Source organism: Sparus aurata, chromosome 12 (genome assembly GCF_900880675.1).
Source record: "Sparus aurata chromosome 12, fSpaAur1.1, whole genome shotgun sequence".
Classification (NCBI taxonomy): Eukaryota; Metazoa; Chordata; class Actinopteri; order Spariformes; family Sparidae; genus Sparus; species Sparus aurata.
In genome coordinates, this window is record NC_044198.1 from 5,554,138 (window position 1) to 5,572,290 (window position 18,153).

The window sequence follows — 18,153 nt, forward strand, 5'->3', positions numbered from 1 at the left end:
GTCTTATCAGTTAGATTTTCCGCCATTTCATTTTGTTGAAGGGCCACTCAATTCATCAACCATGCAAAAAATGTTTAAAAAAATGTTAAAATCTAAATCTGAACCGGAGAGGTTCATGAAAGTATTTCCATTTGTGGCTACGCCCAGTACGGGACCACTCACTTCACAGTACAGGAGGAGGTAAATACCCAGCCAACCGTGCCAACAGCCTGCAGACTTCCGATGAACCAAGACCACACCAACTGTACCTCCACCACAGTCATGTTACAGAATAGTAACGCGCTGACTTTGTGCGCTTACTTTTCATCAACATTACCATTTCAATCACCTCAATCAAAGCATAATGAATCACAACATGCCTACATGCATTTTTATCAAAGCAAATGGAGCACATCAACCCATCTAACAACCAGTGACATACACATTTTTGGGCAAAAACGCAAAAAAAATTAAATCAAGCACCTCCACAGTTAAGGAAAACCTTCCTCCTCAGAGAAATTAGCCATGTTACCTCCTGACCAGTGAGATACAGCCAGCCGTTGGCAGGCATCAATAGCAGCCTATGCTTATTTTTATTACTATTTTTCTATTAGTTGAATGATTCTTTTAAATAAATGCCATAAATACCTGAAGCAAAGGGTGCCATCATCCAAATGCTTATTTTTTTCTTCAAAACAGTGGTGTAAAGTTCACAGAAATGAACTTTCGCACATTGTTTCATCTCAGTCTCAGATTCTATTAAATGACATCACAATGCAGTGAATGAAAGCACAATTCCAGCACTTTGCCTTTTAAGGGATATTTTTTATTCTTCAGTTTGACGGATGATCATTAGATGACTGTCTTGCAATGGATCAATTATTACAGCAGTGCAATTTATTGTATCACATCATGAGTAAGTCAAAATTCTACACAAAATACATATTTAAAATTGGTAACGCATGTTGATGGAGCTGTTGCAATAAGCAACAAGAGGATTTGGAACTGTAACTACAATGAACCAACAATGAACAGAGCAGTCAGTTATTACCAAAGACAAGTATGTTGTGTCAAACAGGGCTACACAGGGAATTACAGGCCAAACCAGCATTTACAAGTTTAAATATAGTCACAGAGTACAGAGTATAATGCAATGTTTAGTAGACTTGCTTAGTTTCCTTAAAATCTGAGGGGGAAAAAAGCAGGAAGAGTTCTACTAAGGTATAAAGTAACAATTTTTGGACAATACTACTGAAGTCTTTTGTCCACACAGCACACTTCGTTCTAGACCCCATGTTAACACATGAAGATAGGCAAGGACACTTGGCTTAATATACAGAGACAGGGGCATAAAGCAACTGAACCTGGATATGTCACTGATTTATACAGTGTTAGCAGCCATATTCTGCTGAGATTACCTTGTGAACAAAATAAGCCAAAAACACAGAACCCTCCAACTACAAGACTTCCTGAACTTAAATGATGTCAAGATGTTTCTTTGGAACAGCTTAGGAAGATAAAACTAACCATGACATTTCCTGGAAAAAGAGGAAATGCACAAATGAGTCACGGAATGGCATAAGCACCCCCCACCCTTTTTTTAAGATGACATTCTTTAGGAACACTTCTCACTGAAGCAACATACAGATGCTTTGTCCTCGCTGCAGTGGTTCGAATCCGATCTGTGGCACTTTGCTGCATGTCATCCTCCCACTCTCTCATCCCAGTTCCTGTTAATCTAAAGCTGTCTTGACATAAAGCCATGAAAAGCCAAACATACATTTCAAAAAAGGCCAAATTCATTCATTAGAGACAGAACTTTTAGGGGGCTCAGTGGCACTGTGGTAATTCACTGAAATGTTAAAAAATCCATGCCAAGCAAAACATTTTCATAAATTGTATTGAGGTACAGTTTGCAAGCTTTTGACCAGAGTTTCCCCCGTTGATGTAATTTGGGCCTTGTCCAGCACTTTGTTATGCTTGCACAGCGATCGAAAATTCAGAACACACTGGGACAATTTAAAGATTTGGTCAGCCAGCTGATCTACAAAAGCAGTCTATATTTCACCCATTTGCCACAACACAGCCAATAAAATCTGGGGAATACAAAAATGAACTCCATGTACAATAACCTTTGAGAACTTAACATTAAGACACGCTTGGCCTGGTACTTTCAGATGTGTTACTCTTCCAGTAACGTTGGGGTGTGGCCAGCAGTCCTTTTCACATTAAGTAGGAATTCATGCATCTTTCTCAGAGCATGAAGTGATGACTTAAACTTACTTATTTGGGGCATTTTTGGATAAGTGAGTTCAGCGATTAACCAGATATCAAAATTTTAAATATTTACTGTCTGAATAATCTTTCAGCTACTAATTTCTTCTATTTTATAGACTGAAGCTGAACTTATGCTTTTTATGGCTAGGCTATGCCACTGTAGACATAAATCTACTCTAAACGTACTGTGCCTACATATTAAAAGGATTGTTTTGTCTGACACAAGGTCCAAAACTTAAGATATTTATACTACAATAATCAAAAATTGGATAAGCATTCATGGGCTGATCACACTGTTGGCTTCTTGAATCATACATAAACAAGAGAGAGAGATGCCAGCCTGCATCCTTAACCAATCGTTGATCATCTGTTCAGTTGCAGATATAACATCCAATTTCCAAAAGGCACGGTTCTACGAGGGATAAAATACAGGTAAATCACACTAAGCACACCAGTATAAGGCCCTGGCAATTGGTTGTGTTGGAAGAACATAATTTAACATTTTGTGACTATACTTGAAATTATACTGTCATGAAAATGTTTGGAATAGAGGTTGACTGCATTGTTGCATAACTGGGCATAAACTTGTGGCACACGAATATTTTGCTTAAATCTTTTAGGAAATCAGCAACAAAGTCTGTTAATGGTGGCTACAAGGCATGTCTAATTTCGTGTCCTTCCTTTTGACATGCACAAGGAGAGCAGAATGATCTAATGGTATAATGCAGTAAAGACTCCAGTACAACATCTTGACCAACAAGGCTGAAGTAACACCTCTCAACAGTAATGGAAATTAGCAAATGTAGGATTTATGGAAATAAAAGTTTGTATTATATTGCATTCCACTGTACAGGTTTACTTATTTAAGTGACCAGTGAATTCAAGTTCCTATAAAATGGACCCCTTTACATGTACAATGAGAGAAAGCTCCTGTTCAATTATCAGGTTGCCCATGTCAAACCCATGCACTCACTTTGTTTTTTGTTTTTTTCAAGCAAACACCTGGAAAACAAGCATGTCAAGCCGAATGATCTTTTTGGCCCCAACTCTTACTTATATCCGGTGGAAAATTTGATTTTTCATGCTTTACATGTTTATTCCTACATTAATGCGACCTGTATCATAAAGATTCATACCATTTCATAACAACTAGTCTTATTTCAGTGGTGTGACCTTTCACAGGATTTATCTTTAACTTTTAAACTACACACTCCAGTTGTGCTGCAAAAGCATAGAAATCTACAATGCATTAGAAAAGCCAGACATACACAAACACTAGTCATCATGAGTTGTCACAACAGTTTAACTGACTCATCACATCAGTCTGACCTACTGCTCACTGCTGACGTATATTTAATGTTGAGGGAGAGAGAGGGCGCCTGTGTGTGTGTGACTGTGTGCGTGTGTGTGAATGTCGTGTTGATAAAAAAAACAAATCACCATGTGAACCAGAGAGATTTCATGTGGGTACAGCAGGGTTTTCAGAAGAAAAAAAAAATCTCAAGTCAGCTTTTCTTGCATTTCATTTAGCTGAGTTTGCAATCCATCAGTGTCCACCAATGTTTGTTTTCGTAATTTACAAGATCAGCTATAGTGTTGTGTTAGGTTTTTGTACCAATCCCAATATTTTGACATCTTTCGCAAAACCTTTTTTCCCCCATATAACTTTTTCGATCACCAGTTCTGAAATTTGATAATTTTTCATTTGTCCACACAAAATGGCAAACATAGTTGCATACCATGCAATGGTAGAAACACTTTGCTGTACATGGGGCTGACTATAAAGCATATCAGGGCTGGATTCTTCTGTTATCGCTCAAATCCAGCTGCCTCACAAGCTAATGTGGAAGCAAAACAACTTGTGTTTTTAACACAATGTGAGAGCAGCAGTTGTTGCTGTTAATGTGAAGAGAAAATTACAGATTCTCAAATATTAAAGACATAAAACACTAAAAACTGATTATATTATAAAACACTATTGGAATAAACACCTATTGTAGCCCACTGATATACAGCGAACTACTGAACATTTGTGGCTGTAGAGCTGCACATTATTGGATGAATTTTTCACACGTATCCCTGCAGCCACTGGTTTCCATTTAACAGAAGAAAAAAATATTGAACAGGCTTTTGAACGTTGATAATGCAGTACAATCCATTCAATTTTACATAAATTCTGCAGTCATTTCTGCCAAAATTACACTGCTGCTGGATAAAATGCAGAATAAGTGCAGACTGAATTTAAAAGTCTGTTCAGCATTACCTAATAATGTTAATGTAACTTAGGCACTTTGAGAGCACTCCTCTGCTAACCAATTTCCTGGGGGACACCCTGTACTGAACTGAGGAGAAGCTAACAGATGCCTCCACGTTATAACAGCATGGTTTTCAAAAATGGCTTGTTGTGAAGTAAATGTGAGATGGAGTGAATGGGGTGCAACATACAGTCCTTGTAACCAAGAACGCAAGTAGCAGAGAATTAATGTATATATTCCAGTATTTTGTTTCTTTAAGGGTGCATTCTCTTGAGATACTATACCCATGTCGGTACAGAAACCCATTGACTTGCTGTCTTAAACTGCCGCCCTGCACTTTGACCAATCAGTACAATAACAGACTTCAATAGCAGTCAGCGGTAGGCTTACACAGACCTGTATGAGAGTATTCTCCTTTTCCCTGCAGTGTCAGAAAATTTTGCTGACATTTAAAGTCTGAACTCTCCAAACTGTACACTGCTGCCACATTATTAGACAGAGGGAGCTTTCACCACTGTCTTGTCAAATTTATGAAAACTATCACTGCAGCTATCCCTTCAAAACCCTTCTGCGTGCATTTTCTGTCATTGCTTTGCATACATCATCGTAGTTCATGATGATGAAATTTGACACACAACTGAGGATTTCCAAGAGCCAAGGGCAGCAACATATCTCCTCGGACTGCAGGGTAATACTTGGAAAGAAAAAATAATAAAAAATTAAAAAATTACAAAAAATAATTTGATGAATTCAGTGCCATATATGAGAAAGGTTTGTATAAATACTGAAAAGATGTTTGGGCCTGTTTACGCTCCTATTTATATTGCCCTTTTTGCGCAGTTTGTCAAACAGCCACAAGATTTCCTTGAAAAATGTGACAATATTCTTTTTTAGCTGGTTAAAATATTAGGAATTTCTTGTTATGTTGTTGCTTTTGCGAACCTTCATTTCCCATGATTCAAAGTGCTCTCAACTTTGTCATGAAACCTCTTCTTTTCCCCTGTCAGTGGCCCTGGTGCAGCTTTTAAGTCGCTTTTATGTATGCAAATGTGTCGACTAAAAGATCTATTGTAACTTGAAGACCCAATTGTCTTGATACAGCCATTAACCAAAAGGCAGGAGCTTGAAATTACAGATTATATCACATGATCATCATTCATTCAACTGCTACAACTCCCTGTGGGTTTGAAGCTGCAGACTCAACAGGCATGGAGCTGCAATGAACCGTCTACCTCACAAAATTGTAGATCATTGTGAGCTATATAAAAACGCTGTCACACTGGAGGTCATGGTAATGCAATTTTCCCCAGTAACAGAAATGGTTGCAGTGTACTGCTCCTCCTCCTCCCTCTGTCCACCACCCCGCCCACTTCAAGAACCAAGTGCACCCCCACAAAGCCCCCCCTCATGTAGCTGAGGATCTAGGTCTAGCGCATGGTATCACAGTAACCGTGGAGGAAAAATACATCCATTTTAATCAGGCCAGCGTAGCTCGCTGCTGCTGCTCTTGTCGCCATCTAATTTGCGTGACGTCTTGTTCAAATAGGCTCACACAATCTCGATCTGTGTGCGCGTGCATGTCTGTTTGGGTTTAGTTTGGAGCTGAGAATGAGAAGGAGGTGGTGGTTGTAGCGGTGGGTGAATGCTATATGGAGTGTGTGCACATTACAAGCACTAGTTTTGATCTACCGTTTTCCCCAAAGGCCATTTTCCACAGTAGGTAGGCATTCAACAGCCTGAAATCTGTGCTAGACACAAGCAGCCAAACACAGCTCAGTATGCCTCTCTGAGCTGTTTTATAATTTAGCCCGCATGCAAACTAGCACTGCTGAATTGATTAGTAACTGTATTAATAAAATCATGCTAAAGCTATGTAAATATTTGACGTACCTGGGGCCCGAAAGGAACCTCCACAACGTCAGCAAATTATCTATCTATCTATCTATCTATCTATCCATCCATCTATCTATCTATCTATCTATCTATCTATCCATCCATCTATCTAGGCTCAAAAATGAATACCAGCGACCAGAGAAATGCTGGTAAATTAAGCAAGTGGCTGGTAGCTTTGCTGCAATCCCAAGCTAAAAAAAAAAACAATATGGTAATCTATTGAATGGCTGGTAGAGGGTTTAACAAGATATTTAGAAGGTCGAAAAAATGAGTACATTTTGCACTTACTTACATTTTATTCACTGAAAAACCAAAGGAATTAGTTATGCAATTAACACAAATAGCTTGTTGCAGATCTTGTTTCCAACCTATGGAAAGCAATAATATGCAATTGTTATAGTTATTAAAAGTTCACATAGTAGGTGTGACTATTCACTGGCCTTGTGTATTGATTACAAGTCACCTGTCAACAACACGAATACATGATTCTCAATGTGTTTTATTGTATCTCAATACACCTCATCGATTTTCTATATTGCACATGGCTGTTTTTCATCAATCAATACCAGCAAAAACTCTGCACTCCATGTATTTTACTTACATCATCACACGATACAAGTCTAGTATATTCCTGCTTTTAAAGACCGCATTATGGAAAAGCGATGTGATTTTCTGAATTCCAACTGTACTACTTTTGTCAAATATAGATTAAAATCTTTTAAAGAAATTAAGGCTATAAAAGTACAAGGATGTGAACTCATACGAAAACAATTAGACAATCAATCGCTTAATATCTTATACTTGGATCCACTGATTTTAATAAATGACTTTAAGTATCAAACCACCCAAGCTTAAAACACTAAACATCTGCTGGGTCCACCACTGGCTCAGAACCAACAGACATTAAATAAGCAATGATATAAAACAGAAGAAGAAAATCTGCACATTTTGAGAGGCTGGACATTTTTTCCAGTAAATTAATCCATTATCAAACTGGCTAATGATTAAATCCAAGTCATTCAGCGCTTATTTTATGGTTGTCTCCGGTTTGTACCATTACCTTAAAAGCTATATGTTTACGATTGTTGGTCAAGCAAAATAAGAATGTGAAGAGGACACTCTGGGCAACATCTTCTGGACCTAATAACAATGGATAAAAACAAAAGATCATGGAAATAAGTGCAAACTACTCTACAGGTAAGTTGGTAATAGTGACTTAACCATGGCCACTCCGCTCGTCATTAGGCTCTCATTGGGATCACCTGCGGTCGGTAATTGGCCGGGTCACCTCTCTCCCTTCATGCCCTCAGCTGCTGCTGCCCTGCAGGGACTGCGGTGCTGCTGACAACCCCCCTGTTGTCAGTGTTATCGCTCTGCATCAATCCACTGTAACCCCCTTTTCTTCTCCCTGCCATCACTCTCCCTCTGTCGGCTTCCACTTCAGGAATAAATAAATAAATTACCAGCCTCGCTGGGGGTGGTGATGGCAGAGGAGAATCCCACAGTGGGAGTGAATGAGAAAATCAGGACATGAATAGACATCAACACGGTATAAGAAGCAGGGGTTGTATTTGGGAAAGGGCTGCCGGTTTTCAGGGTGAAATTAATTGACCGCAGGGCTAATTGGCCATGAATGAGCAGCGACACGCAAATGCTGTACAGCAGGCAACACAAACTACACGGGCCTCTCCATCCCCCCTTTTCTCTCTCATTTCAAAGAAACGGAGATATTGAGCTAAGAAAAAAAAAACACCCCCAGCTGAATCAATGACCAATTTAGACGAACCCGCTCCTCGGATACATTTCAAAACACACACAAAGCAGCGGCTGTCTCGTTTTCAGCCCTCAAAAGACGTTTTCTCTGGGGTTTCTTTTTTCCCCCCTCCTGAGTAGGAGCGCAAGGTTGACTAGCCCAAGGTGTAGCCGAGCACGGTCACTCCTTCAAGGAGCAGCCAAGACAGGTGTAGCGCTCGGTAATATTAGCTAACCCTCACCGCACACGGTGCGTGTTTCCCAGCGCCGTGATTCCCAACACGCACCGGAACACCGAAGATACACGTACACACAAGACACGGACACGGACTCGACACTTACCGTGGACGTTAATGCAGTGCTGGAGACATATTAGCATCGGCAGCAGAAGGATCCCCGGTGTGGACGTGACCATCTCTCGCAGCGTACAGTGCGGTTGCTAGCTGAGCGCTCGCGGGCTGCCTCTGTGCCCCTGCCTGCCTGCGTGCGTGCGTTCCTCGCTGGCTCGCGCTGGCCTGCTTGCTCTTTGATTTTCGCCGGTTCACGCGCAAACCACACATACACACAGCAGGTATGCGCGCTCATACACACACACACACATACACAGAGCAGAGCAGAGCAGTGGGGAACAGATCGGCCGCTCCTGCCGACGCCACCGACCGGACCAGCAGCAGCACGCTCTGCAGAGAGGAGCAGTGAGAATGAACGGAGGTGGCCGCCGCGCCGACCACGCGCCTTTTTGATCTCGTCCTACAACCACGCGCCGCGGGGGCCGTTCGGGCTCCCGTCCCCTCCTCTCGAGTTGAAATCCATTTTTCCCAAAACTGAAAGGTGACGGACCGCCTCGGTGACCTGATCGGTGGTGGTGCTACGAGAGAGACCGTCACAGCTGAGCCGAGGAGGATTTTTTTTTTTTTTCCTCCTTCAGTACGTCTTTAGCCGAGTGTTAACCCTTCGCTCTCCACATGAAATAATAAAATAATAAAGCCGCCTAGGTTTGATATCCATATAATATATCCATATTTTATGGACAGGAGAGATCTCACAGGGAAAAAACAGCAATTATGGGAAATAGATAGACTAATGTATTGGACAACAATTAATCAATGATCAAAGCTGTCATTGATCAACTTCCTCTTAACTTATTGATTACTTGTCAATTGTCCACTCAAACCATACAGGCCACACGAACCTGCGTCTACCCATTTCACTGTCATTTTTACCAAAACAGTCCAGAAAACAAACAGGGAGTGGATCAGTGCTATAGTGTGTATAAGTCTCTAACAGCAGGTAATACTTGACACTAATTGCACACTACAGCTCCACCGGGACTGAGAGTAGTATTCTAGGCCTGCAGAACCTGTACTTTTTAATGACCCCTGTTTTATTCTGAACTGAAAAGCCTAACATTTTAAAAGTGAGCCTATTTTTTTTTTGCTTTTGTTTTTTTGCTAAACAGTGGCCACTGTGAACCCAAGTGGTAATTACAGGATGAATGGCAAATTCAATTTCCATATATTACAACGAGTCTATGGAAGCCCAATTCTGCTGGGTAAAGAAAAAAAACAAAACATAAAAACCTAGACTTGAAAAAGAATTAAAATGAAATCTTCCCCATTAATTATGTTCAAGTTAAAAAGTCCAAAATATGAGATTATAACTAACCATGGGAATATTTTTTTTTAATCAAGATTACTTTGCTTTTTTTTTTTTTTTTAACTGGCAGAAATAGGCTTTTGCAAAGGGAAAACCAGGCTCTATCCCTTTTTTAAGAGGTATTAAGTTCTTTATCTGAATACGACAAGTCACATCACGTGAAGCTCATTATTCAGTATATAGAAGATCAAATATGCGGTAATTTTGGCAATGAAGGCACCTACCGCTTCAAGAGCACCATATGTTTAGTTTTAGTCTGATTTCCGGTCATTTTGTAAGAGCAGATGTCTCATGTTTCAAACAGTGAATACCAAATCTCGAAACCAAACTCAGCTCTCACAGTTTTCTTCCCTCTGTCTGATGCTATTTCTCCCCATTTTGATCAGCAGGCCTTCCAGAGAGCCGCGTGCTGCCAGGTTTCATAGGCTCTCAGAGTCCTTATCAGAGGATTGAACCTCATCCTCAGTGATGGCTGATGGCTGCTGATACACCCCAAGGCTCGTTATGTCCCAGATTTTTTATATTCCCCTAAACACACACACACACGCACACGCGCACACACACACACACGCACACACACACACACGCACACACACACACACACACACACACACACACACACACACAAACCACTGTACAATCTATATGAGGGAGTGTCTTTGTGTCCTTTTGACAGTCAGTATCTCTTTCTTCCAGTCACCTCTGAACACACACACACCCACACACACACACACACACACACCGACTGAAGATCTTACGGCACAAAATCCATTCTCTTGTGAAATACGATTGTGGAAAATCATTATTTGCAGGCTCACAAGCAGGGATAATCAGCTCTTTAACCGGTGCAGCTTGAACAATCATTTTTGTTTCTTTTTAAATTTCCTAAAAAACAGCTCACAGTGTATTTGCAGGGGCGATGGGGTTGTTAATCAGCACCACACAGTAAACCCTGAATCCAAGAAAATCTGGGACGCTGTGTTCAATGTTTACAAAACGAGAGTGACAATGATTTATAGTTTGGGATCTATTAATAGTTTAATTAATAGTTGTTTGCACAGAGACGAGATATTTAATGTTACGAAACAGATGAACTTAATATTTTTTTTTTTGCAAAAGAACACTAATTGGGATGTTGATGCTGCAGAGGCATGTTTGCTGCTGTGCCACATCACTTTTTCTTTTTTATAACTTCAGCATTTGGGAACGGAGGATACTATTTGTTACGTTTTTGAAAGCGAAGTTCTCTCCCACTTGTCCTTGATGCACGACTTAGGTTGCGCAGCAGTCTGAGGGTGTCCTTGGCATGTTTTACACTTAAGAATGCACAACAAAATGTGAACGGGAAACAGGTGTCTATGAGCCAAAGCCATTCTGCTGTGCCAAATGTGGCTTGGTATTGTCTTGCAGCAGTAAGCAGGGACGGCCCTGAAAAAGAAGTCATCTGCATGGAAGCATGCGTTGCTCCAAAACCTGTATGTGACCCTCAGTATTGATGGTGACTTTACCGTTGTGCAGGTAAGCCATGCCATGGGCACTAACACACCCCATACCAACCCGGAGGCTGGCCTCTGGCTGTAGCAACCTGGTTGGTCCCTTTTTCCTCGTTAGCCCTGAGAACAGGACGACCATGATTTCCTAAAAACTATTTTGAAATGTGGACACATTTCAACACAGAGCACTTTTACACTGTGCGTCAGTCCATCTCAGAGAAGTTGGCCGCATTTCCCGACGTTGTTGATATGTGTCTTTTGCTTTGCATAGCGTAGGCCTCTGTCACCTGAACCCTGACCTTTTACCCTGCATGTCTGCCTGACAGTCTGCCTATCTATATCTATAAGTTACTGCTGCCTATTTTGTCTGCATTTGGTTCTCCTGAGCTGGAAAGTACAAACTGGCCGGTCATGGAGCCAGTAGACGCCCAATTTCATGAAGCATACGACCTTTCGACCCTTCTGTGCCTGAAATATTTGTGATGGCGGCCTCCGGTCATGAACACAGAGAGGCAGCTCTGTCTGTGGAACGCGGGGAGCTGTCCTCTGTAAGCCCTGGGTGAGGAGTTTGTCAACTGTGTGGTTCACAGGCTTCCTCAACACTTCTGCACCTCAGTCTGCTTCCCAGCTAGCTAGCTTCCAGCATGTTAGCGCCCAGCCTGCCCGTTCCCAGCATGCTGGCCTGCAGCATTCACTTTGGCCTGCTTGCATCCATCCAATCTGTTTCCTTGTTCGCAGTTGGTGGCCTGACCGACCCCAGTTCCAGGCCCAAGTCGGCAGCCCAGCTGACTTCTCCTCCTGGTTCCCCGTAGCCAGTCGGGTCGACTCTTGTTCCTGGTCCCCATTTGGAGATCTGGCCCACTTGTGTTACTGGTCCCCGGTCTGCAGTCCAGGCAACACATGCTGCTGGTCCATAGTTGGCAATCAGTTCCAGTATTTCAGCGGTCCTCAGTTCCTGTGCTGTATCATAATTCAGTGGCAGCCTCCTGTTTCCATGTCTCCACAGACTTCCCTGCTGGCCTCCAGTCCTCCAGCCCTGTTGCCAGCCTCCAACTCAGATCACCCATCAGCCTCTAGTCCCGCATTCTTGCCGCCAGACTGTAGTCCTGAACTGATGTCACCGGCCTCCAGAGTGGTCCAGCCCACAACACCGTCCACCAGATCGTCCTCAGGAGGGACTCCCTACGTTCAGTCGTCCTCATACCCATCCTCCAGCTGCTCCACCCTACTTGTAATCCCTCTGCCCTCCAACCAGGAAGCAGGGCTCAAGGATGCTACAGGATGACTAAACCGGTGGAGCTGCGCTGGAGGAAGTCCTGGAGGCCGGCGATGTAGCATGGACCACTCAGGAGGCATGTTTTTTCTCTTCTCTTCTCTTTTTAGCCCAGGTGTCTGAAACCTAACCATGCACATGAACCTGTGTTTAATAGAGGTGCCGCAAGATCTGTTACACACAGGTTCATGAGTATGTTGAGGTTTTAGACACCTAGGCTAAAAAGGGAGAAGAGAAAAAAACTGCTACTGCAAGCTGACCGGTTGCTTTTTCAAAGCTAATGATTTTCGTATGTTGTCGAAAATCTGTAATCAAACATGGCAGACAGATGTCACCGCGTAGTGTCGACCAGCACGAGCCCAAGGTGAACATTTACACTGCCAGATGGCCGCCGTCACGCCACTTTCCCCACGTGCATGTTAATGTAGTGGCAGTTTTCCAGTTTCAGTGTCATGGGGGAACGGTGGAGAAGGAGTCGGTGTTCCATTAGACTCGCACGCAGTTTACTTCCTTACAGTTCCAGCGATCTGCCACCATAAAAAAAAAAGAGTCACAGTAATAGTGTGACTGTCTCATGCAGGTACCAAGGCAATTCTGTCTAGGATTAGATCAGGATTCAAGGCCCTCCACGTATGCAATTACTTTGATATATTTGATTTAGCTCGTTCACCCAGTGGCTCACAGCTGGACAGCAGAGATAACTGTTAAATAAGTGTCCCGCAGTGCAATGAAACAGCAGCTTTGCGCTTGGTTACAGAGGCAACTAACAAGACAAAACTGCTGAAAAAAGCAACAACAACTCAGCTAAAGATGGTTCATAAAACAAGACCCCAGGTAAGTTTTAAGTTTTTCATTTTGATCTCATCATAGAAAAAAAAAGAAAAGAAGAAAAATCCAGCAGAGAAGAGACATTAAAAGGCGAAGAACTGCACACAGCCATTAGATATCAACACTTCCTCAGACCAAACAGCTTTACCCTCACCCCGCCAGGAAGCTGCGGGGATCCTCACCGCTGGCTGAGAGCAGATATTTAATCATGCCCAGATCTGGGCCAGGTTTCTGAAGATGTTTGTAGCCAAAAGGGGGGGTTGTCTTTATCTCTCTGTGAAGGAGAGCTGCTAGTCCACTCTCTTTAGGATTTTTTTTTTAATTTTCTCCCTCAGAGAAAGCAGCAGAGGAGGAAGAGGACGTTTTCATGTCACACCAGAATCATCCATCCGGTCCAAAAATGTGCTAAAGGGTTACCGTGATTGGTACGGCATGAGACAAATAGATAAAAGTGATGAAATTGAGAAAGAAACCGCAGACTTGCGATCCCTCGAAGCATCCGTTTTCCATGTGGACCAAACCAGATGGAAGGTGGCGGTGGTTCAGCCTTCCACACCGATGCGTCTCGTTTACTTTAAACAGAGAGGACACCCAGAAAGAGCAGTGACAGTGGATTAAGACAAGACTCCGAATGAAAATGTCAGACAAAAATGCAAAGCTGTGAAGATATCCGTGAGGATTAATTAGCGGATGGGTGGGTCCCAGCCATTCATTTTCATTGAACCTTTTAGTGATCAGTTCGGAAAAAATGCTGCGATCTCATTGGACCGCGAGTGCTGTTCAGCACCACAGACAGCGGCAGTCAAAGCTGCCGCACTCATTCACATTGTTCACATGTCCTCTTTTGCAATGCAATTGTAGACTTGTAACATTCTCAAGATTATGCAATGAAAACTGTATTGCCCCATCCAGCACTGTGCTTAAATAATATCAGATATTAAAGACAAAGCGTTATACACGATAGCAAGAGGAGGGAATATATACAGGCAGTATATCAGCAATAGATCAGAATAATGTGCGAATGTTAGATAAGGTGCAAATACTGGACATGGTACAGATATGAAATGGATGCAGGGGAAAGGTGGAGGTAAGCTGTCAGCAACGTCAGAGCTGCACTCTGTCAGGAAGCCTGGCAGCAGCCTCATTCAGGATTCTGATGGCCTGAGGGAAGAGGCTCCAGTTTAGCCTCTCTGTTCTGACCCTGTGGATGAGTTAGCACTTCACTGACTGCACCAGTTCGAAGAGGCCACGCAACAGTTTGGATGGGCCTGGTCCGGTTGGGCCCCTTAGTACGTCCTTTACGGTAATTTTTTTTTTTTCAGTCATGAAAATTAAGAGATTTTGTTTAAGTAGACATGAAAAACAGCCAATGAAGATCTTTCTCCTCTGGTTAAAAACCTGAAAAAACTGCATAGTGCACCTTTAAGCCTTTTCTCTTTCGAACCCAAACACACTGTTGGAAAACATTTATATGGCATAAATGGCATGTTTTTGTTTTTGAATTGGGATTACTGAGTGCGCACAAGAAGAAGCCAAAAAGGAGTTTTTTATTTTTACTTTTTTTTTTACTTAAAAAAAAGTCGCATCTTCTTCCGTTGACCAAGTTTTGGTGTGATAAAAGAAAATTCCTCCAGGATGAGATGTTGCGTGATTTGTTTGCTTCCAGTCTTCATCCTAAAATGTCCCTGTTGTTTCATGGATAGTTCCTGAGTCCAAAGTCCATACTACTGTAGGCTACATTATAATTGTATGCATTTGGTAGTATACAAAATTAATGATGTATGTATATATGTATATCTTTGAAAAAACTGTTAATGCAATACTAAGTCCCTCTGCAGTGTTGCCCTCTGTCCATATGACAATGATCACTTTGAATCTTGAATCTGTAATCTCTGACATGCTGTTGCAGGCAGAGAGTGAAAACTAAACGAAGCCCCATCATCTGACATGTAAGAGTTGGCTGCTGAACATCGAACATTTGAAAGCAGGATCTGACCCAGATTCTCAGATTAACTTATTTCCTGCATCTACGTTTGTTTTCAGGCTTCTGACAACAGAACCAGACAATCAGGAAATCAACAGGATATTTGCTTGCTAACTAGTTTGACAGACAGTCAGTTGTTCCAGTCATTTATTCAAGCAAGAAATTCTCTGGTTTCATCTTCCTAAATGTGAGGATTGTACATTTGTAAACACTGTATCTTTGTGTTTAGGACTTATTTTGAAATTTACCACCTGGGCTCCGGGAATTTTGTTAGTAATTCTATAGACTAAAACAATAAAAAAAAAAAATACATTTGTATTTTATTTATTTTTTGTTTAATCATTTATCAAAATCATCTATTTATCCATCCCTATGATAATGGGTGCTCTACTATTGACAACCGGTAGTCTGTAACCTTTTTCTTGTCAGGAAGCGGCAACCTCAAACTTTAAAGAGGATGACAAAACAACAGGAAGCTTTAAGTAATCCTTTATGCATCAATACATAAATCTCAACATATATTTCTGTAGAAAACAATATATTTACATTTTGGTTTTTTTTACAGTACATACAGCATTTACATATAATATAAATATAGAGTGATACACAGCAGTAAAGTCAGTGCTGTACATTTTTGCAGTTAAGGACAAATTGTTCAGTTTGATGTGCAGCACCGGCTGGTCTGGTTTCATTTTTAAGCCCCCAAAAAAAGCTGATGAAAAGCCAGTCTGAGCTGGAAATGCTTGGGAGATGCGTGCGTCTTTGCACGTTAAATTACACCGACATGATAGGAGAAGAAAGTCTGGAGGGTGGGCTGAAGGTTTGCGAGTCATCTGAAGGCGTTGCTGCACTCTCATTCAAATAAAGAGCTGTTTGAGATTAAACGTCTTATGTAATTTGGCCCTGAAACAAGCCAAGTTGGAACGGTCCCGGGTCACTAATGACAGGATTAAGACACAGCAGATCCGTCCCTGAGCACACTGGTCTTTAACGCTCACCGAGTGCCCGTCATGCACCACCAGGTAGCAGGTCAGTGTGTTCCAGGTGTCAAAAACTAAATAGAATGAAAATACCTACACACAGTTCACTTAAACCACACTTGCACACTGTTCTAGCGGACTATTCAGTGGTCAGTGTTTTCCCACAATTCACCACTGTCTAACACCAGTCCAGTTGTTGGCAGCAACACCGACTTAAGTTTGTTGCAAGACTGACAATCATCGGTGTAAAGAGTCCAAATTATGCACAGTTACGGTTGAACCCTCCAGAGACGGTTTTGAATTGAATCATCTTGATGAGACTAATAAATAACGTATATACAACAATGTATATCTGACTGCAGAGCTGCAACGACTGGCTGATTAATCTTCAGCTTTTTTCACAATCAATAGTTTAAGTCACGTTTCAAACGCTTGCCGGTTTCCGGGCCTCTTAAACGCGAGGACTCGCCGCGTGTCTTTGTCAATTCATGACGGTAAACTAAGAGTCTTTGGTTTTTGGACTTTGGAAATCGGGATGACCATTTTCGCAAAGATTCAACGTTTTATAGACTGAACAGCTAATCGTGACAATAACCGGCAGATTAATCAATAATAAAAGAATTGTCTGTTGAGGCCCTGTCTGAAGTTGTATCAGAAATATCAAATATATACTCGTGGCTGGTCATCTGAATGTAACTGTAATGCTGTATGGCTGAGTCCACCTAGTCGTCCTGTATAAAGCCAGCCTGATGTGTATTGTGATGAGTGACAGGGCGGTCCCTTACACACAAGTACAACACACATGCAGGGACCTGGCTTCACACAGAGAGGTTGAGCGACGGGACAAAGGACTTCCCAGGATCCCACATGGACCTGGAAATGAAGCTCGACTAAATCCCTTTTTTAAGCTGTCATCTGGAGCCACAGCGCCCCTCTGTGGACGGTGTACGTCAAACCCGTTTGATTGCGCTCCGTCACGGTTATTTCACACTTTTCCTGCCCACACAGATTGTTCAGTTTGCATAAAGCGGCAAGAATCTGTCAAATGCAAGAGCAGGTGTCTGATTCTTTCAGGGCTCTGGTCTGTTAGAGAGTTTGCTAGATTTTCATAACTGGTTTATATATGGACAATAATAATAATAATAATAATAATAATAATAATAATAATAATAATAACTGACATGTCTTCAGTGCACAATAGATGATAACGAGAGCGTGCTGAGTTAAGTAAGGAGTCTAGTTTGTCTTAGAGTAAGTTCGATAATGTTCCACTAAATGTCTATCACTAATGGATTTGGTTTGATATAAGACAAAATAGCAGTCTTCATGGAGCATTCTGGTGCAGCCACAGTTTTCCTTCCCACAGCGAGAGGCGCGGTCTGTCCCAGTTTGGCGGCGACAGCCATTCGACCTGCGTGCGTGGGTTCATCTCCACTCGTCTTGGACGGAGGTGGATTTCAGTTGCAGAAACCGTCCCCGGCTCTCTGTTCCCCTTTGCTTCCAGTTTGTGTTTGCGTGCGTCGACGGCGGCGATCAGGAGCTCAGTGGGTTGGTGTAGGGCTTCTGCAGGCAGAGCGAGCCGTGGTGAGGGAGAGGGTGGTCGTGGTAGTGTTCGATCAGAGCTGACAGGGTGGGGAAGGTCACTTCACTGTCCAGGAAAATGTGGTCCTCCTGCCAAGGTGAATGGCACATGTCACAGTTGCATCTTTTGCATGATTTGAACACACAGATAATTGAACCTCATTCATATATAGTCAAAATTCAACGGAGAGCAGCCGGTTTC

At 42.1% G+C, this 18,153-nt stretch overlaps 2 protein-coding genes across 7 annotated transcripts in view; both read right to left on the reverse strand.

The window, feature by feature from the left end:
* Positions 1-9,066, reverse strand: part of vldlr (very low density lipoprotein receptor) — a 61,907-nt gene extending 52,841 nt beyond the window's left edge. The window contains exon 1 of one of the 2 annotated variants that reach the window (XM_030435913.1): positions 8,499-9,066. In XM_030435913.1, coding sequence (XP_030291773.1) covers positions 8,499-8,571 — 73 coding nt within the window. In that variant the 5' untranslated portion in view covers positions 8,572-9,066. The remainder of the gene's footprint in view (positions 1-8,498) is intronic. The other variant, XM_030435914.1, reaches the window with a different exon arrangement.
* Positions 9,067-15,863: 6,797 nt separating this feature from the next.
* Positions 15,864-18,153, reverse strand: part of sh3bp2 (SH3-domain binding protein 2) — a 32,104-nt gene continuing 29,814 nt past the window's right edge. For all 5 annotated transcript variants that reach the window (XM_030434637.1, XM_030434638.1, XM_030434636.1 and 2 more), the window contains exon 13: positions 15,864-18,041. In XM_030434637.1, the coding sequence (XP_030290497.1) occupies positions 17,904-18,041 (138 nt within the window). In that variant the 3' untranslated portion in view covers positions 15,864-17,903. The remainder of the gene's footprint in view (positions 18,042-18,153) is intronic.